We start from the raw sequence: 19,625 nt of genomic DNA on the forward strand, positions 1-19,625 counted from the left end.
CTGACTGTCTGCCATTTGTCTTGAGGATGGGGGTGTGGTCAAGGTGAGAGGTGGGCAGAAATTTCTCACACACACACCTTTAATTTAGTCTAATGTTTTTGGCAACTTCTTACATCCTCCTCCTATAGCACCTCATTCATTGGACTCTGTCAAGCAGATCAGTATTCTCTTATCTTCCACTTATACCAAAATTCTGAAATACAGCTGCCTCTGCTTTGCTGCATGAGTTAATATTAACTTTACTTTCTACTTTCCATTTTTCAGAAATTTGGGGAAATTACTCTTCTGTTGATGGTTTCCCACCATAATTGTAAGCAGGATCACTACTTCTTTTATAAATCCTCATCTTAGCAGGCCTCGGAAAGGAGAGGCAAACATCTGTGCTCCTGTTCTCCATCCTGGACTGGGAAGCCTGTTGGGTTTTCATCACAGGTTTTGACAAAACCAAAGAATACTGTGTTTTCGGCATTCCTTTTTAAAAAATCTGCCAGTAAGCCTATCAAGAAAAAAGAGAAACTTAATTTGTCATTAACATTTTATTTTAACGTTATGCTGGGCCCTAATATCCATTTAACTTTTCTAAATGTTTATTTATTTAAAAAGTCAATTCTAGGATATTGCCAAGAATTGGTGATGCAGTTATAAGAATTGTTTTCCCTAAATGTTTCAATCAGCAACCCATTAGAAAAATTGGCAAAATGTACATACAAACAGCTAATTTACAAAACAGGAAATAAAAAACACTCTTAAATATATGAAAATACACTCAACCTTACTCATCAGGAGAGAGATGTAAATCAAAACTATAATGGGACTTTTTTTTTTTTACCTCTCAGATTTGTAGAGATCAAAAAGTTTAACACTTAAAAAAGTTTTAACACTAATCATCGGTAAAATTGTTATTCTATGTGCTAGGTACTCTGCTAAGCACTCTGAATTGTTTTGGGGGGGGTTTAAAATATTTATTTCATTTATTTTTTCCTTACTTTTATTTATTTACTTATTTTTTGCTGCATCGGGACTTAGTCGCCGCACAAAGGATCTTTTTCATTACACCTCGCGGTCTGCTTGGGTTTCTCTCTAGTTGCAGCACGTGGGCTTCTCTCTAGTTGTGGCGTGCGGGTTTTCTCTCTCTAGTTGTGGCGCACAGGCTCCAGAGCGCATGGGCTCTCTAGTTGAGATGCGCGAGCTCAGTAGTTGTGGCGCGCGGGCTTAGTCGCCCCGCAGGATGTGGGATCTTAGTTCCCTGACCAGGGATCGAATCCACGTCCCCTGCATTGGAAGGTGGATTCTTTACCACTGGACCACCAGGGGAGTCCCTGAATTGTTTTTTAAGTGTAACACTTTAGTAAGAATGTGTAAACACTGCTACATATTATGGGTGTGGGTCACAAAACCTTTTACTAAAGGCAATTTGGCAATAACTATAAATTTTTCTTTAATTTGTGTACATTTTAACACAGCAATTCCATTTCCAGGAAGTTATCCTAGGGATATATTCACATATAATAAAACATAAGGACATATGACACATAAGGACATTCTTTGCAGTGTTGTCTGTATTTGTGATAAGACTGAAATCACCTAAATGCCCATCAATAAGGAAATGGTTAAATTATGTAAGCCATTACAGTGGAACTCTATGCAGTCATCAAAAAGAACGAGGAAGCTCTATGGGTACTAATAGGGAAAGAGCACCAAGTTAGTTTCAAAAAAGGGGGCGGGGAGGTGTCTAGAATAACATGCTATCACTTGTGCTTAAAAAATACACACACTGGGGCTTCCCTGGTGGCGCAGTGGTTGAGAGTCCGCCTGCTGATGCAGGGGACACGGGTTCGTGCCCCGGTCCGGGAAGATCCCACATGCCGCAGAGCGGCTGGGCCTGTGAGCCATGGCCGCTGAGCCTGCACGTCCGGAGCCTGTGCTACGCAACGGGAGAGGCCACAACAGTGAGAGGCCCGCGTACCGAAAAAAAAAAAAAATACACACACTCATATACATTCAGACTCCCTGGAAGTACACACAGGAGCTGGGAACAATAGGTGCCTCTGGAGAGAAACAGGGCCAGCATAAAACAGGGGTGGGTAGAAGGGAGATTTGTTTTTCCGTTTGTAACTTTTGAATTGTGTTGTTGTGCTTCTAGTACCTATTCAGAAATAAATATGTAGATCAATAAATACAATGTAAAGTTTCCAAAGATATACTTATATCAGAATTGTAAATGAAAGACTGTTCTTCCTGATTTAGAAAAATCTAGTTGGGAGACTGAGTTTACTTTGCAGTTGGAGAGGCTTAGGGGTCTTGGAGAGGTCCTGGTCTCTGTCATCAACTCCTGCACCTTCTGCACCCCATTCTGCTTCCTGCTTTTGGTGACTGTGTTGTCTCTGTTTCTACTATGGCTGCTGCCCAGCAGCCCCCAGAGTCCTCCTCTGTCCTATAGCCCATCTCTCAGCTTCCCAAGAATTGCCACCCTTGCCTGCCAGCCAGGGAGCCACCAAGTGGACAGCACACCAAAAACAAGAGTCTTCCAGGCTACAGATCTTGGTGAGTCCAGCTGCAGCCTAGTTTTCAGTACAGGGTTTCCATCCCATTTCCAGGATTTTATCTTCTGGGGATCCTCTGGTGAAACATATCCTATCTTCAAGTCACTTCTTAACCTTTGTTTGTCAAGACTGTGGTTTTGAGTAATGATAATCAGGGAGTTTTTAAAATGATAGTGGGTATAAAACTATCTCACTGGTACTACCATAAAGGAGTTTAGTGACCTTTTTTATGCCTAAGCTTAGACTAATTTAACTTGAAGGTAGACAAGCTCAGGTTTATCACTGTAACTAGGAAAAAGCACAGCTTCCTGGACTGAACCACAGTGAGGCACTTGTTTGCATTTACCTGAAATACAGCTTATTCACTCACCTGAGATAGAACCTAATTATCACTTACATGTGATGATGCCTGAGTATAACACATCTTCAGCAGGAGAGGCAAAGGGCCTAGGAGATGGATATGACAGAACAGAGGAGTATTGAGTTTACTCTAACTCAGAGAGACTCTTTTCAGGAGGAATGATAGTTGACCCCATGTAAGAATTCTAATTCTGAAAAACTGTGAAATCTGAATCAAGTCATCATCAGACTAATGAGGTCTAGGAAGTGAGGAATATTGGACTGTTGATAGGGATCGTCCAACCTGTTTTTTATTTATAGATTGTGGTGCAACAGTGTGTGGCAGTGTCTTGTTGAAACCAGCACTTCCTAGCTGGTAATAAAAATGCTGTTGCCTAGATGGTAAAGTCAGGCTTGGTTGGTATAAGTGTGTCTGTCTCACTGCTCTGAAATTCCTACTTAGAAGCTTTCAGGGCCCATAACTGATGCTTACACTGGGTTGGAGATAGGAGAAGAAATAACCTGCCAAAACCAAGTGAAGGTGGATCCCATGTTCCCAGCATCTTCTGCTGCTTCTATGCTTCCTTAAAACTGTCACTCATTTTTTAAAATAAATTTATTTATTTTACTTATTTATTTTTGGCTGCGTTGAGTCTTTGTTGCTGTGCGCGGGCTTTCTCTAGCTGCGGCGAGCGGGGTCTACTCTTCATTGCAGTGCACTGACTTCTCATTGCGTTGGCTTCTCGTTGTGGAGCATGGGCTCTAGGCGTGTGGGCTCAGTAGTTGTGGCTCGCAGGCTCTAGAGCGCAGGCTTAGTAGTTGTGGCTCATGGGCTTAGTTGCTCCGTGGCATGTGGGATCTTCCTGGACCAAGGCTCGAACCCGTGTCCCCTGCATTGGCAGGCGGATTCTTAACCACTGCGCCACCAGGGAAGCCCCCAAGCTGATTTATTTTCATGACTTAAGTGAGATCTGTTATTTCATCTCCCTTGTCAATGAGAGTTCAGCTTCACTGCCAGTAACTTTAAAGTTACTGAGAGGCCTTGCAAAAGTGGTCTGTTTCTTCTCCTATGCCCTCCTCACTCAAATACAGGTGAGCCTCTGCTGTTCGGATCCTAGCAGTTTCAGTTTGCTGCCAACAAGACCTCCGTGGTAGGGGTGCTCCAGGAATCATCTTGCCTGTGTTGGGAATTAACTTGCTTGAGTTCCGTAGCATCTTTGAGTAAACAAAAACCTAAAGTTGAATTGGCCCATTGATGAATTTCACTTCTGTTTTGGATGCTGCAGAATTAATCCCACATCAGTCAACACTGATGAATGACCACACTGAGCAAAATGCTGAGCTGAGTGCTATGGAAAAAAACGGAAGTTCCCTGCTTCTCATAGTTGGATCATTAATTGATGAGGGGCCTAGTGAGTTATACAGCCAGCAGCAGCAGAGCTGAGGTGATGGGATGGGAGGCTCTGTGGAGCTTGTGCCCACTGGGGAGGGCTTTCCAGGGCAGAACCAGTGCTGGAGACCAGGAGCCAGTCTAGGGAAGAGAAGGGTAGAGACTCTGTAGAAAGAAGTCATTTTAATCTGCACATACCTGAATGTTCTGTCATTGAAAGACATTGCGTGGGTGGGTTGACCTAGAGGCAGGCTCTGTAATCTTGTCAGTGCTAAGCTAGGGGCGCTGCATCAGGACCACCCACTTGGTGAGGGCTGAGTGCCCAGCACTGCACACAAGTGCCTGGCCAGGAAGGGTGGGGAAAGGAGGGGCTGAAATCCAGCCACTTCGCTTCCTCTGCTCCTTGGTGCTGGGCTCTTTCTGCCCAGAGCAAGGGGCACCATTTCTCTGCCAAGTCCTTTGTCAGTAAGGCTACATCCAGACAGACAGCGCCTTTTTATGAGTGCTTCTGGCCGGGCATGGCTCTTTCTGAGTCTTCAAGGGTGCTGTGCAGGACAGCTACCGTGCTGCCTCTAAGTCTGAATCTGACCATGCATAGCATAGTATTCCGTAAATATTTGAATGAATGCTGAAGGTGAGTTATTGAAGTTCCACACACGCTTCCTCTCCCTACTTAAAGAGGGACTCGAGTGGATTTCTTTTTCTTTTTCTTTTTTTTTTGTGGTTTATTGTATTTCAATTTACTTGACTAGTTTGTGGAAACTTGTTGAAGAGATTTTCTGATTTACTGTTTTTTAACTATTTTTTCCCCTTGAAGTATAGTTAATTTACAATGTTGTATTAGTTTCAGGTGTACAGCAAAGTGATTCAGATATATATATATGTACTTTTTCAGATTCTTTTCCGTTATAGATTATTATAAGATATTGAATATAGTTCCCTGTGCTATACAGTAGGTCCGTGTTGTTTATCTATTTTATATAGAGTAGTGTGAATCTGTTAATCCCAAACTCCTAATTTATCTCCACCACCCACCCCTCTGCCCCCACTGCTATCCCCTTTGGTAACCATAAGTTTATTTTCTGTCTGTGAGTCTGTTTCTGTTTTGTAAATAAGTTCATTTGAGTGGATTTCTTTTTCTTTTTCTTTTTCTTTCTTTTTTTTTTTTGGTTTATTGTATTCAATTTACTTGACTGGTTCGTGGAAACTTTTTTTTTCATTTTGAAAAACCTATTTAGTTTTCCAAATATTATTCCAAATACATGCTTTACAGGCTACTATGGGTCAGAAACATTCGGTAGAAGAAATTGTTTTGATAGACATTGGAAATAATTTTAATAGAAGAAAAAGCTCATATTTATCTAGATGTGGCTATGTTCCACAGGAAGATTTCGACGTCTAAAGTGCAAAGACAAAATGACTGTGGCTTTTCTTGCCACACAGAATATTGACAATCTTCCCTTAGAGCCTACTCTTTTTTTTTTAATATCAAAATCTAATAAGCTAAATTATTCAAGAAAAGTTATATCCATTTTCCTTTAACCTTCTTAATCTACCAAGGACAGTAACTTATGTAAAAGCATGCCTGTTTTTTCCTTTAGAGATTCTTTTTTCTTTTTTTTTTAATTGGAGTATAATTGCTTTACAATGTTGTGTTAGTTTCTGCTGTACAATGAAGTGAATCAACTACATGCATACCTATATCCCCTCCCTCCTGCCCCGCCCCCACCCGTACCCACTAGCTATCTATTTTATGCAATGGTAGTGTATATATGTCAATCCTAATCTCCCAATTCAGCCCACCCTCACCTTCCCACCCTGTGTCCACATGTCCATTCTCTACGTCTACATCTCTATTCCTGCCCTGCAAATAGGTCCACCTGTACCATTTTTCTAGATTCCACATATACACGTTAATATACAATATTTGTTTTTCTCTTTCTGGCTTACTTCACTCTGTATGACAGACTCTAGGTCCATCCACATCTCTACAAATGACCCAATTCCATTCCTTTTTATGGCTAATATTCCATTGTATATATGTGCCACATCTTCTCTATCCATTCATCTGTCTGTGGACATTTAGGTTATTTCCATGTCTTGGCTATTGTAAATAGTGCTGCAGTGAACATTGGGGTACATGTGTTCCTCTGAGTTATGGTTTTCTCAGGGCATATGCCCAGTAGGGGCATTGCTGTGTTATATGGTAGTTCTATTTTTAGTGTTTTAAGGAACCTCCATACTGTTCTCCATAGTGGCTGTATCAGTTTACATTCCCACCAACAGTGCAAGAGGGTTCCGTTTTCTCCACACCCGCTCCAGCATTTGTTGTTTGTAGATTTTTGATGATGGTCAGTCTGATTGGTGTGAGGTGATAACTCACTGTAGTTTTGATATGCATTCCTCTAATAATTAGTGATGTTGAGCATCCTTTCATGTGCCCCTTGGCCATCTGTATGTCCTCCTTGGAGAGATGTCTATTTAGGTCTAATGCCCCTTTTTTTTTTTTTTTTTTTTTTTTTTTGTGGTATGCGGGGCGCGAACCCGGTTTCCCTGCATTGGCAGGCGGATGCGCAACCACTGCGCCACCAGGGAAGCCCTATTGCCCATTTTTTGATTGGGTTGTTTGTTCTTTTGATACTGAGCTCCATGAGCTGTTTGTATATTTTGGAGATTAATCCTTTGTTGCTTCCTTTGCAATTATTTTCTCCCATTCTGAGGGTTGTCTTTTCATCTTGTTTATGGTTTCCTTGGCTGCGCAAAAGCTTTTAAGTTTAATTAGGTCCCATTTGTTTATTTTGTTTTTATTTTCATTACTCTAGGAGGGGGGTAAAAAAAGATCTTGCTGTGGTTTATGTCAAAGACTGTTTTTCCTATGTTTTCCTCTAAGAGTTTTATAGTGTCTGGTCTTCCATTTAGGTCTTTAATCCATTTTGAGTTTATTTTTGTGTATGGTGTTAGGTAGGTGTTAGTTGGGTGTCAAGTAGACGGTATACTGACCTTTAGAAGTAGGGCTCCAATGGACAAGGGGGTGGAGGATTGTCAAGCATCAGAATGAATTCAACTTAAGAACAAACTGGCTCTGATCCCAACCAACCCCAAAGTCTAGCCAGAGGCCCATTAGAAATAAATGCAAATTGTAGTATCACTTTTACAAGGATGTGCCACTTAACACTGTTAAATCTAATCAATCCATATTAAAGCTAAGCACACTCCCATTATTAGCTCATTCCTCACCCGTATCCCATTTCTATGAAGGCTCCTATGGAAACTTTTTGAAGAGATTTCCTGATTTACTTTTTTTTATAACATTTTTTTTTCTTGAAGTATAGATAATTTACAATGTTGTGTTAGATTCAGTTGTACAGCAAAGTGATTCAGAGATATATCTATATATATACACACACATATATGTGTACTTTTTCAGATTCTTTTCCATTATGGGTTATTACAAGATACCGAACATAGTTTCCTGTGCTGTACAGTAGGTGCATGTTGTTTATTTTATATATAGTAGTGTGAATCTGTTAATCCCAAACTCCTAATTTATCTCCATCACCCACCCCTCTGCCCCCACTGCTATCCCCTTTGGTAACTGTAAGTTTATTTTCTATGTCTGTGAGTCTGTTTCTGTTTTGTAAATAAGTTCACTTGAGTGGATTTCTTATGCTTTTGAAGAATAGGAGTAATGTGTGTGTCTTGGGGGATAGCGGGAAAAGGCAGGGATGTGCTCAAAGGGCCCTTAACAGTTCTAAAATTCTTGGAGTCCATAAATTAAACTTGATATTAAAATAAATCTTCTATTTTAAACCAAAGCAATGTTTTCATTTTAATGTTTCAAGGCTTTCCATGTACCTTTTATCACATAATGCAATTCAGTTATGGACTGAGTCCTTTTAATGTACATACGTGCTTTAAGTACTTTGAAAAGAATTGAAGAAATAGAAGGTTGGGCCTATGTTCTCAGATGTTAACCTACCTAGAAAAAGAGAAATGCAGAATGAGAGTATCAACCACTCGTAGGGATTATTACTTGGACACCTTGTCAGACATACCTGGTTTTGATTTTGACACGACAATAGGACTCCCAATGTGGGCTGGAATTTCCATGCTCTGTGAAAAGTGGTAAGGAAGCAACCACAAAGGTTCAAGTAACCAATAACATTTCCTGCCTGCGAGGTTTTTTGCAGGTGAAGATACCAAATGGGTGGTAAGTTAGGATTAAAATTACCTAAACTGTCACAGCAATGCTGTCTTCCTTTACACTCAGCCACCGTGGGGTTCTCATGGTCTAGAAGTATGCTTTGTGAGTCCTCTGCTGTGCAGGCTGACACCAAAGAAGGTCTGATCCATGCTACCACCTTGTGTTCTCCCTGGCCACATTCCTTCCTCTCCTCCCATGTTGAAATGGTTTCCCCTGATCCCGAGACTGAGGGAGCTCACCTGTGTCCACTGCACTGGCCGTCCTCCATCTGTTAATGGTTCAGCGTGCTGACCCTCTGACTTACTGTCCCCTCTACTCCCTTTTTCACCAAGGTCAGACCTAGTTTTCCAAAAGCCTACTGAGTGTGATTATATACCAGCACTATCCTAGACCTCGTGGTCAGTATAAAAATCAATGAGATTCTTCTCTCCAGCCTGGGGCTCCCACACTGAAGAGCTAGTAAGAGGGCTCGGAGGATAGATGCGTGGCTGGGGGGTGGATGGATGCGAAGAAAGAAAATAGGAGAATGGGCATGTACACAGAGGCCTCCCGGATGGACAGACCTGAGTTTGAATCCCAACTCAGACAGGTACTAGTTCTGCAAACTCGGGCAAGAAATTCACTATGTGAGAGCCTCAGATTCCTAGTCTGTGAAATGGGAGTAATAACTCCCACCTAGCCTGGGTGGTGGTGTGGATTAGAGAGTGTAATTGCTGAGAGAAGCGCTTGGTGAAATTAGCAAGCACCCAAACCAGGACTTATATAACTAGAACAAAAGATGATAAGTGATGTAAGTGCAAACAAACGGGGTGGGAGCGCCCAGCAGAAAGGCTCACAGCTGGCAGGAGGCCGCACGTGAGCTCGTGCACAGGTCAGGGGCCCTCCCAGCCTCTGGGTGATCTTCCACCTTCATGCTGGGCTGGGCAGAGCCAGGCAGCGCAGGGCCCACGGGCCTCATACCTGGGAGCCGGCGAGTCTCTGCAAAGTTGGACATTTACCTGCACGTGTATCTGAAGCAGGCATGACCCGGAGCTCCACCCCCTGGGGCAACAGCTGAGGGGGTAGAATGGAGGGATGGAAAGGGCACCGCTGTCCTTGTTGACTTCAGCCAGTCCCGGGCACTGAAGATCATTCCACTCTCCAGAAAGCGAGGTCACGTCATCGTTTTTCCCTCCTCCCCACTCTGGATATCTAAGGTGAAGTGTTTTCTCCAGCTCAGAGGCCGAGAATGGTGTGGAGGAGAAAAAGAAGGTCTGCAGGTCGCCAGCAGCCCTGTCCCCTGCTCTGTCCAGTGAGGCCGAGTCCGCAGACCAGAAGAGAATCATTTCCCTGCGGTGAGTCCTCACCTTGACTCTCTCTGTTCTTTTGGCCTTTCGGGGAGGAGGGGTTGCTGGGAGGAGCTGGTGTGTCTAGTTTTATGGGGGTGGTTAAGAGTGGAGATCTCCTACAAGCAGATGACACGCCTGAGAAAGAAGTGGGGTGTTTTTCCTTGATATCCAGGCACTGACACCTGCCTTCCTTTCTCAGCCCTTCTCACCAGCCTCTCTTCTGCTTCCCACTCCAGCCTTCTGCAGAATTTCTGCCCCTTTCTGAAAGCACTGATTTTGCTACATGATAAAGCCGAGACGGGCCCCTCTCTGGCATGGAGTTAGAAGCACCTGGAAAGGCTGCCAGGGTTGCTGATGAGGCCGCCCAGGTTGGATTGTCTGCTCGGCCTGTGGGTGTGCACACCTGCTGTCTCACTTTCCTGGCAGCCACGGAAAAGAGCGGAGGGAAACCCTGCCTGGGATCCCCGGGCGGGGTGTGCACATCTCCCTGGGCTGCCCATTTCCTGGGGCCGGTGCTGGAAGCCGGGCTCAGTTTGGTCGCGGGGCTGTGAAGGGACAGGCGGTTTGAGATGTGGAGCTCTGGTCCCCATCACTCTCAGGGGCACCAGTTATGTGCTTTCTTTCACATGGAAGGAAGAAGTAGGAACTTCAAGTTGCTTTTCTGCCCTTAAAAGAGAATGGTTAAGCCAGTGATCAATTACAGGTAACTGGCCATTTATCCACACCAAGTGGAGGAGTAATAGCTCTCCTCCCCGTTTTAGAACTGTCAGAACTGCTACCTTCTACGTCTTTTGTCCTCTGCTAAAGGATGATTAAATAACTCCTGCTTTTCCCTTCCTTCCTGGCTACCCAGCCCACGGCTTCTCTGCAAATCTATACCTCACTCAGGACCAAGCATAAGTCTGCACTCTGCCCCCAGATTTTTCTGTTCTGACTATCACTCCCAATTCTGTCTCCATCTTTTCTGCATGACTGTTTTGATGCATCTCACTTTTAACCGTTCTTTCTATAGCTGTTTCCTGTCAGAGCATCCTGCCTCCCTCACAAAACAAAGGCACCAAGCCTGTTGTTTCTTGTATCTTTCGCCACTATGGGCTGGCTACTGCAGGCGCTCTGAATGCACTGCACGTGTAACTCCACCTTCCCCAGGCTTCAGATGAGAATAACACACATCAGGAGGGCAGGCTTGTTCAACTTCACCAGTGTGTTATCTGTGTAGCTGCAGAGAGCCCTGCGCTTGGTTGAAGGCTCTGCTCTCACTGTCTGGCAATTCTGAATTTTTGAATAAAAATTTTTTGCACTAGGTTTCAGGTCCTACTCATACTCATCTGTATGAAGTAAGACTAACACAGTTGAAAAGACACAAAGAAATAATGCATGTAAATTAGCATGCCTCCCACCCCCACCTCAGAGCCAGTGCTGTGCAGACAGGCCCTTCTTGTGCCTCTTGAAATCATCGAGGGTACAGCTGCCCTTCTGTCACATTTGCTTATAGTCCTTAGTTCTTCAAAAGGTCTGATCATTGCCTTGACAGTACCATTAACATTTATTAATTTGAATCAGTAGAGGTGATAAATTAGTGGCTAGTATAAATAATAGGTAATTTGACATTTGTAAAAACAATTTTATTTTCAAGTAGAGTACAAATGTCTACTCATAGTTTTTTTTTAAAAAGTAATTCCTAGAATGCTAAAGAAATTTATATCTGTGAATTGGTTCAATGGCCAGTAACTGAATCCAAATCTCTGTGCCTTGAATTGATGAGAGATATTTTGCCTCTGGTTTGAGCACTGTGGACTCAAAACTGTTGCGGGTAGCAGAGGCCTGGGACATCACATAGTCGGTCTCTTCACCGCTGAGAAAGCCAGAGTCTCTCTAACTTCATTTCTGTCCCTCTGTCACATCCATATGCCACCCAGATTGCTTAAGAGTCTTCTTAAATTCACTTTGAACCAAACATTATTTTAACTGAGCCTCATTCTAAAGAATCCTATCATGGAATCATGAATTTCATGTGCCATTTTCTTCCCCCAATAAACAGAAAAAAATCTACATAATTGTATCACAAAATTTTTTCACGTGTATACCTCTAAAAATCATGCATGCATTCCACTTTGAAATGGCTGGGTTTCGCTGTACGGTTGAAGATGCAAATTCTACTCAAATGAAGAGCCAGGACTAGAATCACCTTGGAAAGAAATCCAGAGCTCTGACCTCTGCCCTTATGAGAACAAAGGAAGGACTTCCAAACATGTCTTTTTATCCTGATTTTTTTATCCTGATTTCACTTCTATTTTCCCACTCTGGGATGTTCTGTCTCTCTTTTTTTCCTCATACCCAATTCCTGCTCATTCTGTTAGGCACAGTGTATTAAACCCTCATTGACCGGCTGCTCTCTTCTCTTACCTCCTGTTGGACTTAACTGTCTCTATACCACCTCCTAATGCCTATGATATGTATTGTTTTGATGCTACATCATGTACTGCCTTTTTAAAAAGATGCTTGATATGCGCACAGGCTCCTTAAGGATAAGGACTGTCTTGTGTGCCCCGAGGCATTTAACATTACGCCTCACTCAATTAACACTTGTTAAGTATTCATAGAGTTCTGGATTGAACTATAGCTGCAGTTTCAATAATCAGCCTCCAGTACTCCTCTTTATACTGCTTAAAATACTTTTGAGATGATATAATTACTTTCACAGCTCAATCGATACTTCTCCCTTCCATAAGGTACGGTTTCTTCAGTTTGGGATCCCACCTGCTGGAATCACCCCGTCTCCCACGCCATGTCCTTAGAGTCCTGAGGGATTATCGATGTCTAGAAGAGAAAAATCAATGTCAGGCTTTCTTGTGAGCTGGTATAATAATCAAGATGTGTTACATTGTATACAATTAATGGTAGTATAAAAAATTCATCTTAGGGACTTCTTGGATATTCTTTCCTCAGGTCGAAATCCAATTTTGATGGTGCCTCTTTAGCAAGTGAGAAGAACGACTGTAAAACAGAAAGCAAGAATGACTCTAAGATTGAAAGGAAAAAGTCCTCATCTTCCAGCCAGGTAATTTGGGAATGAAACGTGTATTGTCTCAGAGGGTGACGGAAGCATTGAAGCCAATGGGAAGACGAAACTTAAGGGTCAGACTAAGGTAGGCACAGATTTTAGAGAATCAGGAAGAAAGGACCGGCTGCAGTTCCCTCGGGCGAGCTTTCATCAACATTATATTTCACAGCTGACCATGCAGCACATGCAGAGGGGCAGTGAGTACTGAGAGACATGTGCTTGTCTAATAATTAGCGGAGACCAGGAGAGGTGTGACATCCTTGCACTACAATTAAAGAGTGTGATAAGGCACCTGTGTGAATAGAAGGCTTCCCAACTGCACACAGAGGAGGAAAACCTGGGAACAAGGTCATCATTCTTCTTTGGAAGCAATTTGGGGTCTGCTTCAAAACACACGCGGATGGGTAACAAAGCCCAGTTCTGTGTCATAGAGTATGACATACTTACTGGGGCCAACAGTTTGGGGCTTTTTGACACTTCACTCCTAAAATACTTGACTATATATCTCCTAAGAACTAGAACAAGAAACTGTTGGCTCACCCAAGAAATTTAACTAAATAGTAAATATACAAAAATATTACTAATATAAAATCCATTTTCGATTTCCACAATTGTCCCAGTAGTGAATGTCCTTTATAAAGATTTTTTGCTCCCCTATCTCTAGAATCCAGTTGAACCATGCATTGCATTTATTTGTCATGTCACCTTTAATTTAGATCAGTCCCTACCTTTTTTAAATTTTATTTTTATTAATTTCACATTTTTGAAGACTCCATGGCCCAGGATATTTTTAAATCAAGCATGCAACCAATGCTCACTGTAGCCATTAAAAAGAAGATCTCGGCAAAGCCCCGATAGAACACCTAGCTTTAATCAAGGAAACTTTCTGGATGCAAGATGTACTCCAGGGAAGCAGCATGAGCTAACCTACTTTATGTGAGGTGTTCATCTATAAACGAGTTGACTTGAGGGGACCATCTGTCATACTCATGACCTGTCTGAAGCTCTTCTTTATGGCAATAGTAGGGCCATTTCTGCCATTGAGACTACTCCTAGTTTGGATAATGCATCATCAAGGGCCAACTTGTGGTATCTCTCTGTTCCGCTCATAAGACTCTGCCTGCTAGGATGCTTTTGAAGAAAAGTGGTCCTGTGGATGGAGGACCCAGTTCTACCTCTTAGTAGCTGTGTGGAGCCAGTTAAGTCACTCAGAATCCCTGAGGCACAGGATCCTGAACTGACATCAGTTCCCAGGTTACTGTGGGGCTGGGAGTGGTGTTTTGTGAAAGCATTTTACAAACTGTAAATTGCTGTCTATACATTGTTGTCACAACTGGAAACAGGTGAAAATGAAGTGATTTGCAGCATTTCAGACTCTTGGGCCTTCTACTGCCCTGGAGAGTTAAGTCTTTTGTGTGAAATCCTACTTGTGACCTCCCCCTGACACTGGTTAAGGAAACGCCTTCATAACAGTAACAGTCACAGTGACAAACCAGGTAGCCAGTCCTGGAGATGTATCACCCCATTTAAGCCTTACGGCATCCCTCTGAGGCAGCTACTGGCACAGAAGAGAAAACTGGCCCAGAGAGGTTAAGTAACTAGGCCAGGATCACGTGCCACAGAAGAGGTGCAGCTAAAACTTAAACTCAGGGCAATCTGATACAGGGCTTTTAACCACTACCCTCTTCTGAGAGTACTCACTGGGATCTTTAGTGCCCTGGGATCCACTACCTGGTGAGCTTTCTTAGAATTTTATCTCATTTCTTATTAGGGACATCCTTGCCCAGCCACTTCTGCAGAAGGCTGACCACCAGCTACTTCATGATTATAGATACATATATGTCCAGTCAGCAAGTCACTAATCTTGTTGGAAAATGAAACCTTTGTGCCCTGCCTTCCACTGTTTTTCACTGAAGGGTTGTGTTGGCGACTATAAGATCAGGGAGAATGAACTCCTAAGATTCTCTATTAAGGGTGGGGAGATTTGTTACATAATTTAGATTGAAGTTAAAATTCGTGGTGTTTGAGAAGAAGAGCAAGAGCGGTGATGCCTGTGTTTTGTCGTCCTTGTAGGACAAGGCAAACATGCACTTCCACAAGCTGTTTCTGGATGTCCCCACTGAGGAACCCCTGAGGCAAAGTAAGTTCTGACTTGGTTGACTTTGAAAAGATGCTAAGATGGTTTGGGGGGAGAAAGTCTGGGGACTGAATCACCAAGGGGAATAGGTTTCTGAAAGTCATGATGTAACAATAACACCGACCTCACTCAGCTTTCACCCAGCACCTTGAAAGATAAGGGAGTAGAATGGGAAAGTGACCTCCTCCACGTGATATGGAACCATCCAAGGGGATTCCAGAATGTCCTCGCCTTGCATACTCACCGCTGAAATGTGTTGTGATTGGATCGTGCTGAGTTTTAAGATAACAAGACCAGAGCAAGAGAGGCCACTAGAAGGAGACAACACAGACCTAGGTGGACAGACATGTCAACCCCTGTGCTGTGCAGGGCTCAGTGGTCACACCTAAACACCTGGCCCAGTTCAGCACCTGCTCCACTCCGCTGAGCGCATCTGGGGCCCAGGGTTCCATTCCAGCTTCCCTCAGCACACCAATGCTAAGGCAGCATGCTGGCTTCCTCCCACCATCTCCAAACAGGAAGGTGTGGGTCATGTGCTGTCCCCACAATGAGACCGTCTATTTCAAAAGGAGTCATTAGTGACCATCCCAGGGAAGAAAGGGCAGCAGTGCCAACATTAGCACAAGGATGACACACCTTCCCCAAAAGAGGAGATTTCTGAAACATCATTCTTGAACCCTCATCTGCAATGACAGACTTGCCTTTCCATTTTGATGTTTATACTGAAGTTTGTTAAGACTTGGAATTAAAAAACAAACTCTCATCCCCATAGCTTTATTCCACTAAAGATGACTGAAAAAGAGGTGAGAGATCTTTTGAGCATGTGAGTGTATTATCTCTGCCCATCTCTGAGTCACCAACATATATATACAATTTTCATTTTAAATGGAAATTCTAAATGATGTTATACCTGTCTATATTTTCCCAGGTTTTACCTGTGCTCTACAGAAAGAAATATTATACCAAGGGAAGCTCTTTGTATCAGAAAACTGGATTTGTTTTCATTCCAAGGTCTTTGGAAAAGACACTAAGGTTGGTATAATTTTTCAAAAAGAAAGCTAATCCTGCATTTTCTTATATATTGTGACTATTAATTGTTTTAAATGTAGCAATGTCTATAAATATTTGTGTCATTATTATTCCTTTATACCAAGTTTCCTTTACTATAGTTCCAAATACTACAGGTTCTAAATGCCTCTAGATAACACGAACTTCCCTTTTTCCCTAAACAGCACTCTCTCATTCATTTCCTTATATATATATCTGTCTCCCACAATCCTACTTTAAATCCTTTTTACCAAGCTGTCACCAGTAGACTCTCAAAGTTCTTCATATGGAGAATGTGTCATAATTTGTTTCAAAGACATACATTAAACCCAGAAGACATCTGGGTTTAAAGACATCTGAATTTGACACCATATTCACACAGTTACCATCAGAGATATCTAGGCAAACAGGCCTATAAATAAGATACTTATTAGAGCTCACTTTGTCACCAGCAAAAAATGAGCAGGATTTGGAGCATTTTACGCCTAGTCTGGGGGAGTCACATACCCACAGTCCCCAGTGAACACTGACATCTTTTCCTTCTCACCAAACACAGATTTGGAGGAGCAGAGGCCCATGATACCTGAGCCATTAAGGACAATAGCCTGAAGAAGCTGGCCGTTTTCCCAGGGCACCGCCTTCTAAAACGAGGCCCTTGGGACTTTGGCGTGAGAAGGGAAAAGCTAATTCCATCCCACTGACATTGTTTCCCTTTGAGCTGTGATGTCACATCACACAGTTCAGTCAGGCCACCAGAGCAAAGTGTCAGAGAAACACCTGGGGTTTCCATGACCTCAGTGAGTTTTTAATCATTCTGATTCATGATTATGAATAAGTAGCTTTTATACTCTTGAAGTTCCTGATTAAAAACTCCTTTTGTTTTGACTGGTAGATATGTTTTATTTAAATATTCTCCCTAAAGCCACTGGCAGTCTTATAAATAAAGACCACTTAACAAATATAATGGAAATTCTTTATTTTGGTTTTGAGTCAGCAGACTAACATCAAACATGTATTTTTTATTGTATAGATTTATGTTTAGATAAACATAGTTTAGATTCACAGTATTATTTGAATCAGTATAATTCAAAGCAATATTGAATAGTATTGCACCATATTTCTAGATTTCTGGATTATAAGCACTTGTTCATGGAGTGGGGAAGGGAACTGGGTAGTACTGATCTCCAATTCCGTGGGATAAAGACAATTCTCAGGAATAGAGAGAGCCAACACCTCTGACCAAAGCAGCAGGGGTTGAAAACAGTAGTGAACAAAGAATTAGCCTTGGGCTTCCCTGGGGGCACAGTGGTTAAGAATCCGCCTGCCAATGCAGGGGACACGGGTTCGAGCCCTGGACTAGGAAGATCCCACATGCCGCGGAGCGGCTGGGCCCGTGAGCCATGGCCGCTGAGCCTGCGCGTCCGGAGCCTGTGCTCCGCAACGGGAGAGGCCACAACAGTGAGAGGCCCGCATACCGCAAAAAAAAAAAAAAAAAAAAAAAAAAAAAAAGAGGATGGGGAATTCACAAAGTCTGTAAGTGATTTCAAGCTAATATGATTCTAGCAATGGTTTCAAAATCCTATCTCTACCTAAGAAAGAACTGACCAAAAAAAGCTAAAAGGAGTGACCTGGTTTTTTAAAGACAAGGACATGTGGGATTGCTTTTGCATGTGCTGTATCTAATCTAAAAAACGAGGGGGTGGGAAGATAAGAACCATGATAGTGACTTGCACATTGCTTACCCACTGAGGATGGTATCAAGGAGATGTGGGCTTCAGCTCTGCGGCAGAATTTGCTCACTGCCAACGGACCTTGGTCCAACATGATCCAATGTGAACTGAAAGCAAGCAAGCAATCTGCTCTAGGAAGGGGAATTTTCTAAGCACCCTAAAGTGTAACCTTAATCAGAACGTTTTCCTCAGCCTGTGTGTATTTTTAGATGCTAGTAAAATTAAAGGCATGTATCACGTTGCATCTAGGCTCAAACAGAGAAGTGATTCATGCTTTATTTCTCAAATGTTATCTAGTTGTCACTTACATTCATGAAGCAATTGAGTGAAACTCCTTCTTAAGGGTGTTCCATGCCTTACATTCTGCAAAAATCCAAATTTATAGCTCCTTATCACTGTGTGTTTGTGTTGCTGCTGAGAAACGAAATTAGACTCATTTTTATATCATCATCTATCTTGGAAGATCTAAAATTCTTTTTCCCAAAGTAATCCCAATTTATCACTTCTGAATTATCTCCTCAACTTCAAAAGTTTCAGGGGTAGAGTTCTTTGGCAAAATAGTTTTTTTTCTTTGGTGTCTAATTTAGATTAGCCCCTCATTCTTCATAGTCTTCCCATCAGGAACTTGGAGGGGTAGTAGAACAACTCCATCTCATAAACCTAAATATGAACGCAAACGTTCTAAATTAAAATATAAGAAAACCGAAAGCTTAGTTTTGGTCCTTAAAGCTGGCAGTACTAACATAAGCCCCTCCTCTTCCCCACTGACCCTCTTGATCTCTTTCAGAATATGTGAAGCATTTTTACAAAATGTATGTTCATGTGAGTGTGTGCACCTGTGGAGGGATTCAGGCCCTTTTCTTTTTACCAGGAGTGGGGGTGACTCTCTTTTCAGGGATCAAAGTGATATGATCCATTTTCCTTTGAGCTCAAACCTGGTTGAAGGGCTGTAACATAAAAATATCAGGAACATCTATTCTTCGCAGCATCTGGTACATTCTTGCAGAACCCCTGTTTTGGATCAGATTGGTTCAAATTCTATCTTTGTAACTTATTTATGACCTTGAGAAAGTCATATACCTCTCTAAACAAACATCCTTATCTCTTAGAATGTCTACATTATAGGACTGTCCTATTTAAGTGAAATTGTCATCTGGTAAATAGGTATTGATAATGGTAGCTGCTGTAATTGTCATTGTTGTGATTCTTTATTGTTTGAGCCAGAAAAGAACTTAAGAGTGCTTGTATTTCACCCATCCTCTTTTTTATGAGACAGATGAGGAAATGAATGACATTTTTATTGAGTGCTAGGCATTTTCCATCTATTATCTCATTTAATCCACAGAAAATCCTGGGAAATTGGTAAGACTGTCTCTATTTTATAAGTCAGGAATCCAAGGCCAAGAAAGGATAGCTTACAAGGTTGAATAAGTCATGTGGATAGTAACAGAACTGAGAATTCAGGCCCCAGACTTGCTGTTCAAAAATGGGTCTACTGTACCAGTGCTTTTCAGCCTTTTTCCCTAAGGACAGAAAAGAGCAGGGTGTGTGGAGATGAGCTCAAAGTAGATGACCACAAGCATGTAACTTCTTTAGAGCCTTGGGATTACCTTTAAAATGGCTGTACATTTTGCATTCTATTCACATGTCCCAGGTTTCCCATCAGACCCTTCTGTAGACTTGATGATCCATATTTATCCTCCAGCTTTGTATTATTATTATTATTTTTTTTTTTTTGTGGTATGCGGGCCTTCCTCTGTTGTGGCCTCTCCCGTTGCGGAGCACAGGCTCCGGACGCGCAGGCCCAGCGGCCATGGCTCACGGGCCCCGGCGCTCCGCGGCA

At 42.4% G+C, this 19,625-nt stretch overlaps 1 protein-coding gene across 1 annotated transcript in view; it reads left to right on the forward strand.

Annotated features, from left to right (window-relative positions):
• The first annotated feature begins 8,272 nt into the window (after positions 1–8,272).
• GRAMD2B (GRAM domain containing 2B) overlaps positions 8,273–19,625 on the forward strand; it is a 25,890-nt gene continuing 14,537 nt past the window's right edge. The window contains exons 1-5 of the mRNA XM_028493438.1: positions 8,273–8,397; positions 9,679–9,810; positions 12,754–12,865; positions 14,942–15,008; positions 15,934–16,037. Of these exons, the coding sequence (XP_028349239.1) occupies positions 8,273–8,397; positions 9,679–9,810; positions 12,754–12,865; positions 14,942–15,008; positions 15,934–16,037 (540 nt within the window). The remainder of the gene's footprint in view (positions 8,398–9,678; positions 9,811–12,753; positions 12,866–14,941; positions 15,009–15,933; positions 16,038–19,625) is intronic.

This window comes from Physeter macrocephalus, chromosome 8 (genome assembly GCF_002837175.3).
Source record: "Physeter macrocephalus isolate SW-GA chromosome 8, ASM283717v5, whole genome shotgun sequence".
NCBI classification, from domain to species: Eukaryota; Metazoa; Chordata; class Mammalia; order Artiodactyla; family Physeteridae; genus Physeter; species Physeter macrocephalus.